Raw genomic sequence first — 23,166 nt, forward strand, 5'->3', positions numbered from 1 at the left:
GGTCGCGTCTGAGGGCGGTGGGGGTTGTCGTCCGCCAGGGACGCTCGGGGACCGCGTTAGCTGCGGGCGGCGGCGAGGGAAGGGGGGGAGCGGCGAGGGGCGGCGGTGGCGAGCGGCTCGGCTGAGCTGGGTAGCGCTGCTGCTGCCGCCGCGGTGGATGTTTCCATGTTGTTGGGTGCATGATTTAGAGGAGAGGAGGAGTTGGCAGCGGCGGGTGTCAGCGGCAGCAGGGAGCGGGGATCCGCGCCGCCAGCGGCCCTGCCTCTTTTTTCCTCGCCCCTGTGTGGCACCGAGGCAGCTGCCGGCGCTCGCCCTGCGGGGGCTCCCGGGCAGAGAGCGCCTGTGCCCCCCGGGGCCAGTGCGGCGGCGGGGGGGTGCGTGTGTGTGTGTGCGTGCGGTTTTAGGGGGGGTGGGGGTTGTGTCTGAACCAGTTAGGAAGAATGACTCTGGAGTCCATCATGGCGTGCTGCCTGAGCGAGGAAGCCAAGGAAGCCCGGCGGATCAACGACGAGATCGAGCGGCAGCTGCGCCGGGACAAGCGGGACGCCCGCCGGGAGCTGAAGCTGCTGCTGCTGGGTGAGTGCGGGCCGCCTCGGCCCGGCCGCCTCGCCTCGCCTCGCCTCGCCTCGCTGCGGGCCGCCGCCGGCACGCGCGCCCCAGGTGCCGCCGCGGCTGCAGCCCAGGCATCGCCGCCGCCCCGGGCTCCCTCCGGCCGCCGCGTTACATGGCGGGGCCGAGGCAGCCAGGGCCGGGGCCGGGGCGGCGGGGCTGCCCCCGGGCTCTCGCCGGCCTCCGCCGCCGGCCGTGCCTCCGCCGCGGCGGGGCGTGTGTGGCCGGCGGTGGGGCGAACGGGCTGCGGCTGCTGCGGGTGGGCTCGGTGTGGAGGCAGGGAGGGGAAAGGCCTTCCAAAATGGAGCGGGGAAGGATGGCGGGTGAGTGAGGGGGTGCGGGGCGGGGGGTGGGGGGGGGCAAGTGTCGGCGGCGGTGTGTGTGGGAGAGCGATGGCAAGGAAGCGGATTAACGACAGGGACTCGCAGGGGGAGTTGCTGTGCAGATGGATGGCGGCGGGTTTAATATCTGCATTGTTCTGTGAGCCTCGGGAAGGTTGTTGGCTCACTGCTTGCGTTTTTTATTTATTTATTTTTTTTAAATTGTGATTTTTATTTAATGAGGTAAACTGGGATAAGGGGCTTGCGATCAGATTGTAGACGGGTCCCCCCTTTTTTTTTTTTTTGGAAAGGAAGGGGAACCTTACGGCCCCAGGTGTACACGCGAAGCTGAGGAGTAACCTGAAGTGTGCAGGAGGGTGACAGGACCTGTAGTACCTCTGGAATCCACCCGCTGGTCAGGAAATAAAAATCTATTGTATCGCTTCTCTTTAGTTAAAACAGGCTGTTATTTTGGAGCCGCAAGTATGCCGAGGCCGTGTTTATCTAACAGGAATTTGGCTTGGGTTAAAATGAGCCGTTTGAATTCAAACACGTCTGCCCGTATCCAGCGCGCTCTACTATGTCGCGTAGCTCCTGTGGCCGTACGGCTTCTGCCTGGGGCTCGCAGGCCCTGAAATATGTCTGCACCGCTGTCTGGTGCGTGGATGAGCAGGGATGTTCCAAGTGGACCTGGGATGTTTATGCTGAAGATTTTTGTCTTGGGTCATGTATATGAAAGTAGTGATTTATTCTAGGGGAGTAAACTGCCTTTTCAATGAAGTAAGGAGAGTTAAAAGGAAAAGTCAGAATGCGTTTTAGTGCTTCCATATGAATGTGCTGTTTCCTGCAGCTTGTCGTCTGGATATGGAGAAAGGTGTCGGGATCCTTAACTGGTGTGGGAAAGGAGTGGTGGAGGCAGATGCAGCACTCCAAGTAATAACATTCTGTCTCATTTTGGCCTGATTTGGGTTGATGGAAGTGCATGTTGTGACTCTTTCAAGACTCACAAAGAAGATAAAATAGGGGATAGATAGTTTGCTTAATTTTATGGATGCTTAAGTATAATTACTTAATGATATACATTTGCTTCTGGAGAGGCAGTTTGCATATTTGACTTGTTACTCAGGTCCAAATTGTTTCTGTATTTTCCTGATTTTTCTTGCAGTAGCCCTAGACGCTTCTCTCAAGTTTTCACAAATGTATGGAATTTACTGAATGAGACTAATATATATTACCCAGAGGAGGAATTCAGAGATCTGCTTCTGCAGTCAGTAATACAGAGCTTGTACTGCTTTGCAAGGTCCTGCCACTGGTAATGAGTGGCAGGTAATGAGAGGGGTAGGTGGGTAGGTGGTGGCAGATTAGGGTCCAGTTGTGTCATTGCTTTGGACCAAATGGCATGTGGTGACTTGAGGGAGAACAGGGGAGAAGCTGACCCATAGAAAACCTTGGGGAAAACTCTCCTGAGTGCCTGTATGAAAAGTTCTTGCATTCATCAGCATCAGTGCAAACCAGAAGTTTTGACATGCTTGTGAAGGCGTAAGTGTGATGTACTGGAGAACAAGAGGGGTGAATGTTTGGCTGCTCATACTTAACAGTGTGTCTATATCCTTGGGTAATGAAACCAGTACAGAAATTCTTACTTGTGCACACATTTTTTGGTCTTTTGTTTTATCAACCTCTGTCATGTGTTTATGTGCATGTGCAGCTATGTGGATTAACACTTAAGATCTCATCTTGTAAAATGCAGTATAGTGGTGAACTACTGTTGGAGTCAAGGGATTGGGTAGGGATTCAAGTTTCAATTTATAAACAAACTTTGAGGAAAACTTTTTTTTATTAGTGGTTTTTTTTTTTTTAGGTATCTGACAACACTTTTCTTTTAAGTCACTCTCGCTGCTTCCCCAGCATAGGCAGTTGCTCGGTTATTAAGTTTGTGTTGTTTCTGTGGGTCATTCACATGGTTATGAGACAGACAAAACCATTTTAGAATAGGAAAGCAGTCATTAAAAATGGTGAGGCTAGTAGCAGGAGAACCATCTGAAAGTGCTTAAAGTAATTTTCTTTTTTTTTTTTAATTTAATAGACCCTTACTGTGCCATTACATGTCTTTCCCCCTCAAAACTTAAATTACAAGTGTTGCTTAATTTATGTCAAACGTGGTTTTGTTTTGGGGGTGGGGTTTTGGTTTTTTTTTTTTTTCTTTTTCAGAAGTGCCAACTTCTCAGTCCCACTTTAAAGTATTGTGGGGCTTAAAAACCTAAGTAGGTTAAAGGCTTTTGAATATGGGACTGAAGCATATCCTCTGAAAGCTCATAAGGAGAGTACTAGTGCCATTTAAGCTGAGCCATGTTAATTGACCATGCGTGTTCTTCAGACTTGTTGCAAGTGCAAAGTGAAAGGTATTATTAACTCAAAGGGTTTTAAGGAACAAATAAGAATATCTGTGCCAGATTGTTATCTTATACTTGTTTAAAAATTAGGCGTGCATAGATACAAATGCACATATGTAGCAAATACAAAGGAAAAAATAAACGTGTGTGGATCAAAAGAGAAGGCTTTTCCCCCCTTAACTGGGGGAAGATACAGTGCTTCCTTGCAAAGTGACTTAATTTCCTCCGAACTGTTACTGTGTGGCAGACACACAGTCAGTCACTGTGCTCTGTACACCCTTTTTGTATATTAATGGTGATATCTTTTTGCTTTTAATGGGATCAAAGAGTTTAAAATGCTAAGTCATTTATGGAAAACTTTTAATGCATGCTGAGATTATTTTTAAGTATTAGTATAAAAATAAACGCTTTCTGATTAAATATTAAAATACCTCTTTTACGTACTTTGTTGCACATCATTGCTTAATTTTTGGAGCAGATTAGAATGAGACAAAGTATTTTTTCACTATTGTAATTCTGAAAAGATGGAATTCAGAAATAAGCACTGAAGCATATTACAAAGACATAGTAGTAGTTTGGCTAGCACAACTTGGCTGTAACATTTAAGGCACTTTGGAACAAATTCAGTCTTCCACTGAATTTGGTTTTAATCTCGTGTATTTTCCATATTCTTCTGGATTTCATTACTGCTGAACACTTTGTAAAACCCTAAGATTGTTCTCCAGAGCTTACAGTTGTTAATATCCATCCATTGTTTGCTGTTAGCTGTAAAAACACTTACATTGTTTTTATAATTGGGGAAAAAAAGAGGTGTTTTAATGTTTTATGTTGGTATATGCCAAACAAAATGTACACTGTTCTGCATGCTTGTATTTTAAGCATGTATGTACATACTCATTGTTAAGCTGTAGGAGCCATGTGCTCTAGTTTTTACATAAATCATTTTGCCTGTCATCCATGGAAATTTTGCATGGTCTCAGAAAGCAGCATTTGGGCCTATGTGATAGGTTGTAGCCATAAATCTTCAATCCTGGATGCCTTCTGCCTGTGCACTCTATATTTTTCTATTATACACTATTTTCTCAGTGGGAAATGCCTTCAGTATCTAAGAAAATAATCTGGCGGTATCATGCTAGCTGGGTAGCTGTGCCTGCATATCTATAAACCTTGGCCAAAGTAAGTACTGGAGGTGTGTGACAGTGTTTGCTATTTTGCAGCATATTTACCGGTGTTGTGTCATGTGCAAAACACTGTTTTAGGGGATAGGTTTTTTATATGTTTGAGATGGCAGATGTGTCAGTGAAAAGAGTTGCCCGGTATGAGTGTCCTTTTATTCCCTATGCGTTACCAGAGGAAACAGGTGGAAGATAAGCCATTTGAATTAGTGTGAGTGGCAACCAGTCTTACATGAAAAGATGCTTTTGAACATAAGGTGACTATCCAGCAAGCATGCAGGGTATATATGCATTTATTTCCTTATACCTGTGTCAGCTGAATTGAAGATTTATATGCAGAACTCGGTGAATTAGCAAAGACTTAGACTTCTGTAGATAAGTTGAAGAGGAAGTGTGTCCACTAAGCCAACAATGGAGTGCACTGGTTTTATATAACTTTTTCTTCAGCTAGAGAAACAAGCAAGCTTCCTTATTTTTCCTGTAACTTGTATTTGTGTTGGTCTGTCATACTTACAGTGAATACTTTCAAATAATTTTCGGTAGTTACCACAGTACATATTTACAACTGTAAAACGAACAAATAGTTAACATACATCTTGATATGCGTTGTGACTAGATTGGTAAATACCCCTTTACTTAGCAGAAGCTGTTTCTTAGGAAATTTAATTTTGGATGCAAAACACCCATTATATATTCTTAAATGTGTCCATATATAAAATTAACTTTTTTTTTTGAGGAAAACACAAATCATCATTTGGATATTAGTGTGATAACATAGGAAGAACATATATTTAGAACATATTTAAAAGCATATTTATTTATTTATTTTTAATGCATCACAAAGGGATATTTTGTTTGCAGCCATTAGAAAGGGTTTATTGCTGTTTTGATTTTACTTCTTTAGAAGTGATCTACACCCGCTGAAGTTATAGGAACTAGCTGAGGGCCTGAACAGTCAAAGAATTCTGACTAATTTAACTTTATTCATATGTCAAAGAGCCAAGTAACCCCAAATTTGTATTTTACATTGGCGAACAATATTGAATTAGTGCAGGAGGGAAAAGTACATGCTGGGCAGAAGAATCTCATGAGAATGGACATTTGAACATATGCTGCAAAGTTAAGAAATAATAATTCTGCTTTTTTAGGGTGCTTAAAATTATTTTTGTTGGTGTATAATGGCAATGGGAATTTCACAGGGGAAAGCGTTTCTTTTGCAATAATATGACAGTCTCTGCAAAATTAATCCCAGGAAGGTGTGAAATATTGTAAGGTAGATATGTGATTAATGGTAATTGGCTTTGTTGCACTAATAGAATACTTTAAACACTGAGCATTTTTTCTTGCCCTGCTGAATGGTGTAAGACTTGGGGACAAAACTGTTCTTGCTCTCAGATACTATGATGTATGAACCATTATTATTATTAATAAAATTGTGGAAGTTTTTTGGCAGTCACCTTTTATTTACTGTAATTGTAAAACCTCTAACTGGCAAAAGTGAAGAGCAGGAAAGCAGTACGAAACAAAGGAAGAATTAGAATGTAGGGAATACTAGAAAGCCATATATGTGGTGGTGTTAGCATCAAAGAAGGAACCATGCAGCAGGCTTTAAGTGTTGTTAACTCTATGCAAAGAGGTTAGATGCTTAACACTGAAAGGCATGAGTCTACAAGAAACCATGGGTTTAGAAGTTAAAAGTTTTGAAAGTTACTGGAGGAGTTCCAGGAACAGCAAAAACGTGGATTTTTTTTTCAAGCTAAATTAAAGATTAAATCTTAAATGTTCTGAAAGCACATTGTTCCCCCAATAAGTAATGTTGATACAGAGACTAAACTGAAGGGTGATTGTCTGCAGGTTTTTATCCTTTGTGGGCTTTCAAGGGAAAAATGGCATGGAATAATCGAACCACTTAATTTGCACACTATGCTTAGTATGTAACAGTACTGTAGAGTTTTATCCCAGAAGCCCTGTGCAGGTGCAGTTGTCAACAGCAAAGTGCTGTTGATTTCATTCTGCATTTGAGAAGGTGATGTGGCTATTCCAGAAACAAAAGTAAAATCCACCAAACAAGTTTCCTCCTTTATCAATCCATTCAGGCTAAATCATCCAGCAGACTACTGATAGGAACAAAACAGTTTAGGTGAGTCCCACTGTGGTGGTTTGGTTTGTCTTCCTCTGAAGAGGAGGTGGTGTGCAATATATATGCATAGCTTGAATAAAGCAGCAGATTATCAGAAAGTTTCTGAAAGAGGAAACCCCTAGTGATTCAGTAAATTGGAAAGGTAGAGGCTGAATCACTGGTGCCTTCGCACAGCTGAGCTGTGTATTGACACCTTCATCTCAGGCCATGTTGTTTGTAAGTAAGGTTGACCTGCTCTAAGTGTGGAAGAAGCAACTGTTAGGAGCAGGACTAGACAGTTTTTCTAGTGCCTGCATCTGGGTCTGGTTTTGTCTTGGAGCAAACAGATAAATTAAATGTCTACCCAAGGTCCTGTCCTGGTTGGTTATCCATCATTGGATGTGATGTAAGCCCAACCTGTTACACTTTCTTTCAGTAAACAGGAATCAAAGTTTATAAATTACTGGTTTAGTTATGATGTAGCCATGAAATCAACCAAAAGAAATCTTCTTGATCATAGTTTTATAAACTGAGGTACTATGTAATGAATGTGTCTTGACTACTTTTTGAAATTCTCCTTTAAGTAAAAATATTTTAGATTTCATAGTATTTGCTCTTATGGCACAGAATATATGTTTCTGCCTAGCCTTGTTAGTATGTCTGTCACTGTACCTGTATGCTCACTGGTTGCTAGCATACCGCTGCTTGGTCCTTGGCTAGTTCATTGATATACCAGCTGCAGACTCAAAAGAAACAAGGTAATCTTTGGCAAGAATCCTTGTGCTGAGTGAGAACATTTATGTAAGTTAAAGAAAGTTGCTTTTATCTCCTTTTTTCATAAATCCATCACAGAGTTTTTAACTCTTAAGTCTTCAATGTCAAAGTTAATTATCTTGCTCGTATTAGAGAATGTTGGAAAAGAATGCCAAAAGCTATTCCAGCCTGTGTTTCTGGGTGAATAGAGTCAGCCAGAAAGTCAAACAGAAGGTTTCTGTAGCAGTAACTGCTAACTTATAAGGCCAGAAAAACTCAAACACATAGAAGTTGGGAAAGATGCCATCATTCCTTGTGCTTTTAGGAACTGATCAGGCTTGGGAAACTAAGGATTAAGTATGGAACATTTATTTTACTCTGATATCGAATTTACTAAGCACTATATGTGCCACTTCATCTCAGACCAGAGCAGTAAATTAAATGCTGAAAACTAAAGGCATCGTTCATGTACCTTCAACATGTTCTTATAAAGCTGTCGAGGTACTTGGGTGATTTGATGTTTGCCCCTTTTGGAGTGTGTTGTCTAGATCGTATTGAAATCAACATTTATGTTGATAGTGAAAACTTTTCAAAGATTATTTGCAAAAAGGAACAATTTAAAAAACAAAACAAAACTCCAAAATACTCCCTTTGTTACAAGCATAATTTGCTTCAATTCCATTGATCTTTTGGTAGAGAAAATAGTGATTCTTACAATACTTCTCACTTCTACTTTGTTTGTCTGTTTATAAAAAGGAAGTAATAGTAGCTTAGAAACTGAGAGGCTGTATGGTTGTGCTGGGGAAAAAAGCCCCCAAAATAAAACACAGTCTTACACATGTATATAAATAGCTCTGATTAAATTCTCTTTTGCTCCTCTTCATTCATATTTGTGTTTTGATGAAACCTGACACTTAGAAGTATTTTCAAAAAGGGTGAGTCTTCATGCCAATTTACTCTCCTGTCCTGAGGTTGCCAGTTTCTATTAGGGGTGCTTATGATGTATGCACCTGGTCATCATTAACAATGACGAGATCGGTAGCTTATCTCAGAGTGCAGGCCAGCAAGCAGCTGTCTGACTGACTTTTGAACACTGCTGACCTGGCCCATTATGGAAACAGAGATTTAGAGATCAAAGTCCCTTCATCTCATTACCATTCCCTTAATCCATCAAGTCTCCTTTTAAGTGAATGTTTGTGTGGGGTTTTCATCTGGGAAGTTATAGGGGTGTTGGACATAGTGCCAAAAGGATTCAATGTAAATCACCCATGAGAAACACTTTGGATGTGTGAAACTTTTTTTAATCCCCCAAGATGGGGAGACATCTTTGGCAACACTAAAACTGAAGCCAAAACTCTGGCTATAACTTCGCTTTAGCCTTAAGATCATGGAGCAGATTCTCTTGAAAGATATGTTGAAACATGTGGAAGACAGGGAGGTGATTACATGGCTTCACCAAGGACAAATTGTGCCTGACTCACCTAGTGGCCTTCTGCAATGGAGTAATTGCATCAGTAGACAAAGGAAGAGCTATGGTTGTCACCTATCTCAGCTTCTGTAAGGCCTTTGATACAGTCCCCCATGACATTTTTACTGCTAAATTGGAGAGAGATGGGATTGATAGATGGACTGTTAAATGGATAAGGAATTGGCTTGATGGCTGCATTCACAGGATTACAGTGAATAACTTAATGTCAGAGTGGAAACAAGTAATGAGTGGTGTCCCTCCGAGGATCATACTGTTTAATATCTTCATTATGACTTAAAGTAGGATAGGGTTGCATGCTCAGCAGATTTCCAGATGGTACGAAGCAGAGTGGTGCAGTTGGTATGCTTGAGGGAAAGGATGCCATCCAGAAAGACCTTTGCAGGCTTGAGGAGTAGCCCCAATGTGAACCTCATGAAGTCCAAATAGGCCAAATGCAAGGTCCTGCACCTGGGTTGGGGCAATCCCCAACATCAGTACAGGCTGGGGGATGAAGGGATTGAGAGCAGACCTGTGGAGAAGGACTTGGGGCTACTGGTAGATGAAAAGGTGAACATGAGCTGGCGATGTGTGCTCATAGCCCAGAAAGCCAACCACATCCTGGGCTGCCATCAAAAGAAGTGTGGCCAGCAGGACAAGGGACGTGACTCTGCCCCTCTGCTCTGCTCTGGTGAGACCCCACCTGGAGTACTGCATCCAGCTCTGGGCTCCCCAGTACAAGAAAGCTGTTGACCTGTTGGAACGGGTCCAGAGGAGGGCCACCAAGATGATTGGAGGGCTGGAACACCTGGAAAAGACGCTGCAGTGGCCTCATTGCAGCCTTTCAGTATGCAAGGGGAGTGTATAAGAAAGAGACTTTTTACTAGGGTCTGCAGTGAAAAGACAAGGTGCAATGGTTTTAAACTGAAAGACAGTAGAGTTAGCTTGGACATAAGGGAGAAATTTTTTACAACGAGGGTGATGAGGCACTGGAACAAGTTGCCCAGAGTTGTGGGTGACCCATCCCTGAAAGTGTTCAAGGCGAGGTTGGATGGGGCTTTGAGGAACCACATCTGGTGAAAGGTCTCCCTGCCTGTGGCAGTGGGGGTTGACGAGATGATCCTTTAAGATCCCTTCCAACCCAAACTGTTCTGTGATTCTATGATTAGAGTGCTTTGATAATTTCCTGGAATTAAAGATGTTATTCCTCTTCCCATTCTGATTGCTGGATGGGACAATGCTTTTTTTTTTTTTTTTTTTTTTTTTTCTCTCTGAAGAACGCACCTAAAAGTACTTTCATTTTTCTTGTTGAGAAGAGATTGTTGAGAAGAAGTAGCATGAGATTTTTTTGCACTGTGTTCAGTTTCCTCAAGGTCTCTGTGTATCTCAGCATTGTAATGGTAAATAAATTAAAGGAGATAATAAACATTTATTCTGATCCATGAAAAGATGGATTTCACTTAGGTGACTTTCTCCTGGTTTAGCAGCTGATTTCATGGAATGGCAGAACAGACAATTGAGGAGTAAATTTGCTTTCATCAAAATGTAAAATTGAGTATTTTCTACAAACAGGACTAAGAGATTCATTGGGACTACTGAATTTGAGTAAATTGACTAATAGCATGTTTGATCTAATTCTGCTGTTACCATCAGTAATATTTTACTTTTAAAGATGGCTTGGCTTGTGATAATTTAAGCTTGGGTTTTAATACCATCTGTGATCGTACGAATCTGGAAACATTTTTTGTCCAGAGTAATTTTTGTTCTCTTGGGGTTTATTTACTTAATTCCATTCATTTTTGCTTCTTGTCTGCAAGACATGATAATGATGAATTCTGATTAACTGTGGTTTTGTTCTGTGTTTGGCTGTGCAGCAGAGTAATACACTACTATTAATTATTAAATCTAGTTAGGGTTAAGAACTAGACTTAGAATAATCTCTAAAGGTTTTAGCCTTTGAACCAAAACCAGATAAACAACATGAACAGAATTTGCTAATAGCTTAATTGTGGCTGTACTCCCATTGGCTGTACTCCCAATGACAAATGCAAACCTCTGAAATCAAATAGTGAAGTTAATATATATATCTTTAAGTTATTTCCCTTGAAGAAATTTCTGGTACAAGCATTCTCTGGGTAATGACATTCTTGTACCTGTTTTTTGGTTAGGTTTTTTTTTTGTTGTTTGTTTTTTTTTTTTTTTTTAGTTTACAACCATGTTGGTTTTGTTAGTGCAGTTTTCATTTGGTTATTTTCAGAAAATACTTTGGCTTAATCGTTTGATTTACAGACTTTTTTTTTTCGGTCTACAATTTCATGTAGTAAAGTGAGGAGCATAATATTTAAATTCCTACATTTTATTTTTCTGTCTGTAAGTTTTCCCATTAAATAATATAAACCCAGTAAAACAGGAGAAGATACATGGCTTTTGTTGTTTAAAAAGGCAAGAGAAGGTGTTCTTTTAATTGGTAATTATGCAATCAAAAACCACCATGACAGTACTTTGTAATGCCTTTTCTTTATATTTTTTAACAAGGAGTGATGATGTTTTCTGGAATAATTCATAGCTAGAGAAACAGGTCATCAAACAGGGTCATCACCTTCCATGCCTGTGTGTTTCATTTGTCTTGTTTACATGATACCAGGCTACTTAGGCATAGTGGCACACAGTTCTCTAATACCTTCCCACTTTTTTGTGAGGCTTTTTTTACGTGCACAGAGAGCCAAAACTCTGGCAAGTGGTCAGAACAGAGCCATAAGCAAGGGAAATGTTTATTTCTTGCTTTAGTGTATCTATTTCCTTTGAAACAATATTTCAACCTACCAATCTAGACTGTAGTTCAGATATTTGGACATTAATTGTATGTATCACTGTGCTCAGTAGCTTTCAGGCTTGCTTATGTGTTTGGGTAGGATTTTTTTTTTCTGTCCCTTTTTCAGGGGTAGGGTATTTTTTGAACCAAAATACATGGCTGTTCCACAAAACACCAGCAACCTGTCTGATAACCTGTTTATTTATTATGGAGTTTATTTTCTGACATTAAAAGAAGTATAGCAAAATAACTACACTACTCATGGTGTAAATTCATCATCTTGAACACCTTGTCTATCAACAACTTCAAGGACAGAAAGAAAGTATTCCAGTATTCTCTGTTCACGGCTCAGTCTGGATGGTTCATAGTTCAATCCTAACTTCAACTGTAGGGTAGATTTTCTGAACCTTTAATGATTCTTGTAGCTGTTTTTTGACTCTTTTCCAACTCTTCATAATTTCTGAAGTACAGACAATGAGACTTGAACACTGATGTGTACATACTTTGTATTACAAGTACAGGAGTAAAGTTTCTCTTCTGCTAGTCGGGATACCACTGTTGAGGTGTGCTTAAGGAGTGCAATAGCCTCTGAGCCATGACATGAAACTATTCATGTTTATATCACTATCTGACATAACACAAATAATCTTCTAAATAATTGCTTTTCAGGGTTTGTTCATTCGTTGGTTGACAAGCTTACATTTAACAGTATTCAGATGCACAATCTTTGCCTGGTTTTGGTTTACAGGTTATTCTAATTACTTTTCAGCATCATATCCCCTGCTTAATATACCAGTCCACAGCTTTTGTCACCTACAAGTACTGTCAGTAACAACTTCATGTGTTTATTCTGTTTCATGGGTGAAGATAATTAGTTTTTACCCTGATCTTAATATTGGTGGGAACCTGTTTGGAATGCAGCTTTCTGAGGACTTTTGCCTGTGTAATTTAATATTTACTGTTTAAAGAACTGTTATTTAATGCGTGATGTGTTAGTTTGTTGTATGATACCAGATCAGTTGCTTAGCAGATGCTTAGTTCCTCAAAACCACTGACTTTGTATAGCAAACCATCTGAAATGTTGTAACTGCATAGCTCTTTCCCTCACCCTTTTCCCATCCTCTGGTGATATTTCAGGAGTTACAAGGCAGGATGACTTCCAAGCCAGTCCTTCTAAAATTCTTTGAGAAGGGGTGTCTGGACCTGCTGAGTGACAATGTGAGTGCTACAGTGGAAACTCTTTCATTGTCATTGCAAATGTGGTTTGTGTTTCTCTAAAAACAAACCAGAAATGTTGCAAATTATGTATATTTTTTCCACGTTAGTAAGTATTAAGTATTTTACCACAGCAGTTTGGTTAGGACCAAAGTGGTTTAAGTGTTTTTTTGATTAAAAAAAAAAAAAAAAGGGGGGGGGGGCAGGCAAAAAAAAAAAGGCAGCAAGGTCTCATGTGGGAGCCCTACAGTTCTTCATTTCACTCTTTCTGTTAACACCTTGTGAAATTTCCTAAATTTTTAGCTTACCTGTTCCAATTTTCCCCTTCTGCCTCCCTTCCTATCCAGGCTGCTTTTATTATTTTTCATTTTTTCTTGGTTTGTAGAATTGAGGGTGTCTAGGCTGTTTCATGAAACGTTCTGAATTGACTCCCAGTTCTTGTTTTGAATCTAAATCCAGTTATTTACACTTGTAATTCTGTCAGCTTTTGCTAAAGTTGCTCTCATGAAACACAACGTACCTATAACATACCTTTAGTACTGGTGTTTGACTTGTTTTGTTTACGCGTAGCAAATGGTATCGAGTTGTAATCACATGGTCCCACAGTTACTTTTGACTGCAGTTCTGCAACGTCCCTTTTCTTAAGAAGTATTTCTGCGTGGTGCTTTTCTTGTTTAGAAATTACAATTTGTAAACTTGCAGAAATACAAAGGTAGTCTGCTTGAGACCTTTAACCTCAGTTACATGGCTCTGGGAGATTATAACTCCTTTCCTTTTCATTAAAGAGTTTAAGGAGTCCCATGTTATTGTCTGTCACATTAGCTGTTACTTAGTCATCTGCCACGGCACCAGCTTTTGTGTCAGTTTTCCTCTATTAGAATTTAAACCAAAAATATTAAAGATCACTGGCTGCAAGCCAATTCTGAAGTATGCAAAAGGCTACTTGCAGAACTTTGACTTGTGTAAATCTTTGCTTCAGTTATACCTCCCTCTTCAAATCTACACCTGTAGATTAGCAATTCTTTGGGATTATCACCTAGGTGTCTAGGGTGTTTGTGTACAAACAGTTTAATTTCCCCACTTGATTTGATTATTCATTTAATTTTAATCTTATTCACTTCCATTAGTGCAACAATACTCTGACCTCTATGTCCAGCCTGCCTTTCTGTTTCCCTCCTTTTCTAGCAATGAAAACTGTCCAAACTCTGCAACTCTCTCTTCCACAGAAATCAAGTGGCTAGTTCCCAGAATGAAACTCTCTGTCACTCTGTCCAGGAGTTCACCTGTAGGTGGTTCTGTTTTCTTCTGGTATGAAACAGAAAAGTTGTTCAAACTGGGTGTCAGGATAGTAAGTGTGGGGTGCTTAGGTATTTATAATTTGCAAGACTTGGAGTAATTTGTCTGATGTAGTGTATTTTAGGCACATGTACAATTTTGCTGCCATTGTTTCTGCTAAATACAGTTGAGCAAGCCCCTTGATGTATTCCTAGGGACTTCCTTGCATCCGAACAGAGTGCACTCTGATGGAATAGCTGTCCCAGCTGTCTGTGCCTATGCCTCAGGGTATCGGCAGGCTCTTCCCTTGTACTGCATGCACAGTGGTCGTGGTTTATCCACCTCATGAGCACTGTATGCCTGTGCGCCCCTGCTTTTGTGTAAGGGTCAGTGCTTGGTGAATGCTGGCAGCTGCTGCTCAGTGCTTCTGTGGAATATGAAAACAGGTTCAGGTTGCACCTTGAGAAATGCTGGCTTTAGACTCCTGCTGTACGGAGTTCTGCATCTTCTGCAGAAGCACCGGGTCTGTCCTTAGAAGCTGTGATCCTTGTTATCAAGGAGGAAGTGGATGTTCCAGGACTTAACTGCAGCTGGAAGAGTCTGGAATGCTTACAGGATAAGCACTCCCACTTATCATCATCTAGCTTTCAGGCTTTCATGGACAGACTTAATCTTGCCAAGATACAGATTTGAGGCCCATGGGACTACTACTTACTGGTGGAACTGCATTGTCTTATATATCTGTGGAGACCTGCAGGTTTTTACATAGTTTTCAGATGTTCACTGACACAGCTAAAGCATGGTCAGGACTTGACTCTGCACTGACACAGATGCAGCCTGAGCTTCTGTATGCTCTGGAAAAAAAGTTTCCTCACTTGGTAGAGCATTTAAACCTCTTATCGTTCTGCCTCGTGATCAGTGAATTTGTGGTTAGGCTTCCCAGTGCAAGAGAGGGAGGCATGGAGCTTCTGGAGAGAGGCCAGCAAAAAGTGCCTAAGGTGATGAAGGGACTGGAGCATCTCTCCTGTGAGGAAAAGCTGAGAGGGCGGGGACTGTTCAGCCTGGAGAAGAGAAGGCTTGGGGAGAGATCTGATCAATTTACATAAATACCCAAAGGGAGGGTGCAAAAGGACAGATCGAGGCTCTTTCCAGTGGTACCCAGTGACAGGACAAGAGGCAGTGGGCACAAGCTGAAACACACAAGGTTCCTCCTGAACATCGGGGAAACACTTTTTCACTGTGAGGGTAACTGAGCACTGGCACAGGTTGCCCAGGGAGGTTGTGGAATCTTCATCCGTAAGAGATACTAAAAAACCACCTAGACATGGTTCTGGGCAGCTTGTAGGCTTGAGCGGGCAGTTGTACCAGATGATCTCCAGAGGTCCCTTCCAACCTCCACCATTCTGTGATTCTGTGAAGTACAGTGATTGTGCTGTAGCCTCATCTTGCAGATATAGATCAGCTGTGTCACTGGTGAACCAAGACCTTTCATTAGTGTGGGGGGAATCCCATGGGATTCACATTTCACTATGCTGCCACTCATTTATCAGTTGCTTATGGATGTACAAAGAATTGTTTTTTAGACACTCCTGTGCCACTGTGACCAGGTACCTGAGGGGGAACCAGTGAAAACCTTAGTTCTGCAGTTCAGAGGTTTCCAGTGGCAGTATGCCAGCATGCTGCTTGGGCAGTAGCCGCCTTGGCTGAAATCTGCCTGGTGGGGGAGACAGCAGGGTAGATCCTTATCCTGGGTTGTGGGCTGCGTTGAGTAGCGTAGGGCTGTCTTTCAGCTCATCCCTCAACATCTACAGGACTGAGGTGGGCTGTAGCTTCAAGTGGTTGGTTGTAGGCTACAGGTCCTGCAGGCCTGATCCAGTGTCAGTACCCCCACTGACGACAGCGTCATTACGCAAATTGGGGCAGTTGTGGTTTTGGAATGTTATTATAAACTGAGCAAACACAGCAGGATTGAAACCTTCCAGCTTGGGTACACGCACTCTGGCTATGCTCTGGCACCATGTGTGAAGTAGGTGTGTGATGCTAGCTGTGTCTGGAAGCCCAGAGCATTACCAAAACATCTTGATGAGTGACACGTGGATGTGGTCACAGGCTCAGTTGTTTTGCCCAGGACTCAGAGATGCCCTGTCTAGTGCCGTCAAATTCCTTTTGCACAAGATGAATTATTTATAGATCAAGAAAAAGTAACAGAAGGAAAAGATACTCTCTTCTCCTCCCTTCTCAACATTCATCACAAACAGAAGTGTGCTGCAAAGTCAGATTATTTGCAAAAATGAGTATTATCCTTGCTGTGTATACATCCATGAAAGAAAGAGCTGCGAAAGACTGATGACTCTCTACAAAGGTACTGAGCACCAAATATGTATATTCTAAAATATACACAAATAACTTTTAAAAAAGTCAATCTGTCCATCAAGGTTACTCTGAGGTCAGGTGGAAGCAGTGGGTGGTGAGGAAGAGGTGCACAGGCTGTTCTCAGTCCAAGTGCTGGAGCAGCAGAGCAGCTGGCTCCCGCTTTGGCTCCTGGGAGAGACCAGAGCTGGCAGGACTTTATTCTGGAGTAAGTGGATGCCTGCTAGAGGGGCTGGTGACTTCTCTTAGGGGACTTGAAGTTGTGGAAGCTCCATCCATGGAGGTGTTCAAGGCCAGGCTGGATAGGGCTTTGAGCAGCCTGGTCTAGTGGGAGGTATCTATCCCTGCCTATGGCAGGGGGATTGGAACTTGATGATCTTCAAGGTCCCTTCCAACCTAAACCATTCTATGATTCTGAGTCTGTGACTTGTGGTGAGGAGCGACACAGGCTCAGGTGTAGACGGGCACCCACTTCCAAAGCAACGGGGAGTCCTACCCCCACTGCTTTATTGCTTTCTTGAGGAACCATTCTCCTAGCTAGTGTTTGAAGGTAAGCCTGTGCCCTATAGCTGGTGTGGTCCACATCTCCAGTGTCCCAACTCCAGTACCCTGAAGCATCTCCTGCCTTGGTGTCCACTGATGACTGTGATGTCTGGGAGAGAGGTGTGAGGCTGTGACGCACACCTTAGCTCTGTCTGTGTTTGCTGTGCTACAGGAAAGAATTAAGGTGGTGGTGTGGTCTTACAATAAAACATCTTATGCAGTTCAGTTTGGGAGAGATGGGACTTTTGTCAGGCTGGGAATGGGAACCTTGGCACATCAGTAGGTGTCTCTTTTAATGTAAAACTGCTGCTTGGTGCTGCTGTTGTAACTGGGCAGTGAAATCCCTAGGGAGAGCTGCACCTCAGCAAGTGAGAGCCATCAAGTAGTCGTGCTTGGCTCTTTGCTGTTATTTTCTAAAAATGGACTTGTGTTTTTTCCTTTTTTCATAACCCTGTGTGGTTGGGTTTTTTTGATTGGTGTTGTGGGTTTTTTTGTTTGTTTGTTTTTAAGTAGTCTTCTGAGCTCTTAACCTGTAGAATTTCTTTGCATCTTGACCTGAAAAAGGAAATGATGGCAAGTTGTTTCCCCATGGTCTCCTTAGATGATTCCAGTAATGGCTATTAGTTGAGTCAGCTGTGTGGGGCTATACTGCTCTTTTCTTACCTTTCTTTGTGAAAACCAATCAATGAAAGAAGGGGGAAAGCCATTTGAATGCTGAATTATCTTCTTGTCTGTCCTGTCTTGTTAGCCCTCTTTAAATATACTAAGGCCTTTGCTTCCTACAAAGATTTATCTTTCAAACTTACCCCTCCCGCTGCAGAATAAGATATGTTTAAAAAAACAAACAAAACCCACCCAACAAACCCCAGAAAACAATCAAAACCCCTTCCATGTTATGGAATAGAAGTGAAGAAAACCTTAGAGCTTTTGGGGTGTACTCTTCCTGCAGCCAAGTATAGTGAGCTTGTCAGTTTTCCAGTGTGTCTTGCTCTACAATGAAGTACCTTGAAATATCTCAGATTTCCTCATTGAGAAGAGTTTATGAGGAAGTCTAGAAATGAATTTTTATATTTACATTTGCAGTTGTAAATGAAGATTTAACCTTCCTGCAATTTTCTCTTCTGACTCAGTTGCCTTACTAGTGAATCACTTTTAACAGAGGGGGAAAATTACTCTCTCCCGAAGTCTTTTTGAAGCAGAAGACCACCTTGACCAATTGATAATGTAAATTCCAAAATTTATTGCATTCACAGTAATCTTGTTCTGAATTTCAGGCAGCCCTTTAAGTCCATCAGCAAACACTGTAGATTGTTTTTGTGATAATGCAGATTATTGCAATTCTGTGTTGTGACATAAATGTCACCTAAGACTATTTCCTCTTTTTTTTTAAGCTAATGGTATCTCTGTTGCAATAAGTATTGTGAGCTGCCTTCTTTTCCCAGTAATCTCATTGTAATTATAGTTCTACAAGTTGTATTTCAGAAGAATGCTGGAAATGACACCAGGCTGTATTCCTGGATCAATAAATTAATCCACTCTCACCATTATTTCTCAAACAGAAATATGATGATTCAGGCTGATCTAGGTTTTGGGGTTTTTTTTGTTTGTTTGTTTGTTTTTTCATTTGTTTTGTAGTGCTTTTGGTGCTGTAAATTACCAGGGAATGACTGCATCTCGCCAACTTTGTTATTTTTCTGTGATCCACTTAAAATAACCATTGCTGTTTGGATCCTGCTGCTGATTCTGTTTCTAAATGATAAGAAGTTTGCCCTCAAGTGAGGACTTTGTAGATCATTTTCTTAGCTTCATACAATAACTTTTCTATTTGGAAGTGTCGTACTGAAACTAAATTTTCAAGTCGGAGAAGGAGAGAGGTAGGAGATGGTACTCTCATATATGATGCTGTTGTCCCTCTAGTGCATCACCTAGTTTGTAGACTGGGATCAAAAAGTGACTGAGATACCCAAGAGGCAGGTTTCAATTTACATTGGACTGGAAATGCTTGCCTAAGAGTAGTAAGATTTTCATGTCTTATCCAATACTCCACTAAATGTCTGAACTGAGCTTCACATTTAGGCATCTTGGGAACATCTTCTTGTTACAAAAAAAATGACTATTTATAGAATTTCCTTTTCATTCTTTTCTATCGTGTGTAGTCAGGTACTGATATTTTTGGTGGCACCAGTAGTCCATTTGTTCCAAAAAATCTTATTGTGAGATGTATTTGAGTGTGCTGTTATATTTGGTCTAAACTATGAAGTCATACTGGTATTTGGAAGTAATTTTGACTAATATTTTTGAATGCGTATATGAAAAATCCTGTCACTCTTTTGTCTAAATGTCTGTTTAAAGGCACTGAAATTCAGTAATTTATTTGCAGTACATTTAGCTTCTTTAGTTACTGGCTTCTTACACTGCAGCTCTCAGCAGGTTTGCACACCTGACTGCATGCGTTCATCCTCATCATGCTGCACCATGTAGGTGAAGAATCTGTTTGGAAAGACTGCAGGATTGCTGAATTGAACTGGGTCCTCCGCCAGTGAGCACTTCAGTGCCTAACTTCCTTGCCCATTGACCTGATTTAGAAGCCTAGGCAGAATAGGGTGAGTGAGTAAGCATGTGTGTAAATAGGCAGAACTGGCAGGATTGGAAGCTGAGACTACCTTTTGATCGAGGGTGAGAAAGTGATCATTTTTGTTCCCTTTATCTGATGATGCTTCCTGCTTTTCAACACATGGGTGGAAGATACATGGCAGTGTAGGCTGGCAGTTTAGGCTGACAGTTGTCTTTCTTGAGTTGAATTTGGGATTTTGAACTGAATTGGCCAAATGAGAAATTAATTGAAGTTTTTCCATGTCCTACAAGACTTTGCTAAACAGTAAGCTGTTTTAAGTAGAAGGGGTTATTTCCTCCTCTAGTTGTATTTTGAAGCAGAGAAATGTCCTCACACCTTATGCTAGGCTGCTCTGGTAGACTAACTTGTCATATGAGCCCCTCTGGGAGGGAAGGAGATGTTTAGTTGACGGACTCCATCAGCACTTACAAACTGTGGCAACCACTCCTTGGTTTTGCCAACAGCAGGGTGCTTTTGAGTAAGTCAGAAGCAAAATCCTGAACAGCTGGGGAACTTACATGTCAAAAACTGAGGAAGTACAGATTTTACTCAGTAGAAATATAGAGCAGCAGAGCACAGATGTTAAATCTTTGCAGTTGCGGAGTTGGGCCTAAATTCCAAGTCATCCTTTCTTCTTTTGTTGATGTGAGGGGAACACGTCTCAGCCATCCATGAAAGCCCTGCTGAAGGTGGAATTCCCACAAAGAGCAGTGGAGTACACGTCGGTAGACTGAGTCAAAGCCATAGTTCAGAGGCCTAGTTTCCAGGTAGGAAGCATGTTGTCATCGCATACCTAATGGATGAGCTTTTGTAATAGCATGTGCATTGCCCTGTCATCTCCTGTCCCAGCTTCAGGAGTCAAGAAACTCAAATTCACAATAGACCATTGCTGTACCGACAAGCCTGACGGGTAAGGAAATCTGGAAGCTTAAATGCAGTGCCAAAAAGATACATTAAAGATAGTAATTACCAAAATGGCTGTCTCAAAAGTAAGTACCCATAAATTTGTTGTATTATCTTTGGTTCTGTTAAGGAAGAATAAATAAGTAGGAGATGCACAAAACCACTGGCAAGTACTTGTTGCTTCTAGTGTGAAGCAATGACATTGAGGATTCAGTTAATTTTTCATGGGGTTTTTTTGGATCCTATTTGATAAATACTGATTAAACTTTTAAGGTCTAGAAAAAGCTTTTACTATATAAAAGGGCAGACTTCTATTTAACAGAACAGCATCCTACCTGAAATCAAGGCATGTACTTTGAGTGCATATGTCAGATTATTAACTTTTATGAAACAAACCTGCTATGATCAGAGTGTGTTAATCAACTGGAGCAAAGTTTTACTGTAAAGAAACTAAGGATGTTCTGGATTGTTTCTTGTTTGCACACTGCTCTCTTTTTGGATGATAACAGCACAAGAGTATTTGTAATAAGAGGGAATAGTTACATAGCACTGCACATTTTCAGAGTGCTGCACACCCACTAGCTAATCAGTCACTCTGTCACCTCTGCAAGGAGGAAGTACTTAATTATTGTTATCCCTGTGATTGTAAATGGGGGAGTGGAGGCAAAGGCTATGTCTAAGATAGCAAATAGTGTGAACGGGAGAGTGGGTCTGTAGAGCAAAACAGTAGGTGGTGAGAACCTGATGTCCATGTTCCAGGTTTTGTTGTTTGTGTTTTTTTTTTTCCCCGCTTTAAACCAGGTCCAGTGTGATCCCAGGGACTAAATGCCTGGTTGTGGCTAGAATGCAGTAGGTGTGGTCCTTATTTTCCATTTTTACTGGCTTCATTCTAAAGGAATCCAACTTCTTACTTGGGGACATTTTGATGATAATGAAGGCGAGCATAATGAGCAAGGGAGGTGAGGTTTGTTTTGAAAGTGTTCTCCTGAACCTAGCGTAAAGACTAGTGAATGTCTACCCAGAGGGATGCTTTGGTGAGTGGTTTCAGATAGAAGTTTTGACATCCCTACAGGTTATTTTAGCCCGGAGAAAAGAAGGCTGAGGGGAGGCCTTATCACTCTACAACTACCTGAAAGGGGGCTATAGCAAGGTGGGTGTCAGTCTCTTTTCCCAAGTAAGAAGTGATAGGATGAGAGAAAATGGCCTCAAGTTGTGCCAGGAGATGTTTTGGATTGATATTAGGAAAAATTTCTTCACCAAAAAGGTTGTCAAACATTGGAACAGGGTGCCCAGGGAAGTGGTGAAATCACCATCCCTGGAGGTATTTAAAAGATGGGTAGATGTGGTGCTTGGGGACATGGCTTAGTGGTGGTTTGGCAGTGTTAGGTTGATGGTTGGACTCTATGATCTTAAAGGTCCCTTCCAACCTGAATGATTCAATGATTTTCAGAGCTGCTGAGTACAGCTAAACTGGAAAAAGATTCCTGTTTGCAGGCATCTCCAAATAGTATAGAACAAAAACTTGGCCCTGGTGGTTGGCCCCTACTTTGCACAACAGTGGTGGACCTGGCATTTCACCTCGGCAATTTTTCCCCCCTGTTAGTGTTGAGAGATAATGAATCATAGAATCACAGAGTGGTTAGAGTTGAAAGGGACCTCAAAATCATCTAGTTCCAAGCCCCAGGCCATGGGCAGGGACACCTTCCACTAGACCAGGTTGCTCAAAGCCCCATCCAACCTGGCCTTGAACACTTCCAGGGATGGGGTATCCACAACCTCTCTGGGCATCTTGTTCCAATGTCTCACCACCTTGACAGTAAAGAATTTCTTCCTAGTATCTAATGTAAATGTAGTCTCTTTCAGTTTAAAACTATTAGCCTTCATCCTATCACTACACTCTCTGTTTAGGAGCCCCTCCCCATCTTTCCTGTAGGCTCTCTTTAGGTACTGGAAGGCTGCTAGAAGGTCTCCCCAGAGCTTCCTCTTCTCCAGGCTGAACGATGACAACTCTCTCCTACGAAGACAAGCTGAGAGGTGCTCCAGTCCTCTGATCATCTTCATGGCCCTCATCTGGACCTGCTGTAACACATCCATGTCCTTCTTATGTTGAGGGCTCCAGAGCTGGATGCAATATTCCTGGTGGGATGCAGCCCAGGATACGGTTGGCTTTCTGGGCTGCAGGTGCACATTGCTGGATCATGTTGAGCTTATTGACCAACACCCCCAGGTCCTTCTCCTCAGGGCTGTTTTCAATCCATTCTCCACCCAGCCTGTATTTGTGCTAGTGCCCTGGCCCATGTGCAGAACCTTGCACTTGGCCTTGTTGAACTTTGAGGTTTGCATGGGTCCACCTCTCCAGCCTGTTCAGGTCCCTCTGGATGGCATCCCTTCCCTCTGGCATGTCAACTGCTCCACACAGCTTGGTGTTAACAGCAAACTTGCTGAGGGTGCACTCGATTCTACTGTCCGTGTCGCTGACATAGATGTAGAACAGCACTGGTCCCAGTACCAAGCCCTGAAGAATGCCACTCGTAACTGGTCTCCACTTGGACATCAAGCCATTGACCACAACTCTTTGAGTGTGACCATCGAGTCAATTC

At 42.0% G+C, this 23,166-nt stretch overlaps 1 protein-coding gene across 1 annotated transcript in view; it reads left to right on the top strand.

Annotated features, from left to right (window-relative positions):
• The first annotated feature begins 427 nt into the window (after positions 1-427).
• The window catches only part of LOC309682967 (guanine nucleotide-binding protein G(q) subunit alpha), a 133,650-nt gene continuing 110,911 nt past the window's right edge, over positions 428-23,166 (top strand). Inside the window, exon 1 of the mRNA XM_082497150.1 lies at positions 428-576. Within this exon, the coding sequence (XP_082353276.1) occupies positions 441-576 (136 nt within the window). The 5' untranslated portion in view covers positions 428-440. The remainder of the gene's footprint in view (positions 577-23,166) is intronic.

The sequence above is a fragment of the Vanellus vanellus genome (assembly GCF_965231255.1).
Source record: "Vanellus vanellus genome assembly, chromosome: Z".
NCBI classification, from domain to species: Eukaryota; Metazoa; Chordata; class Aves; order Charadriiformes; family Charadriidae; genus Vanellus; species Vanellus vanellus.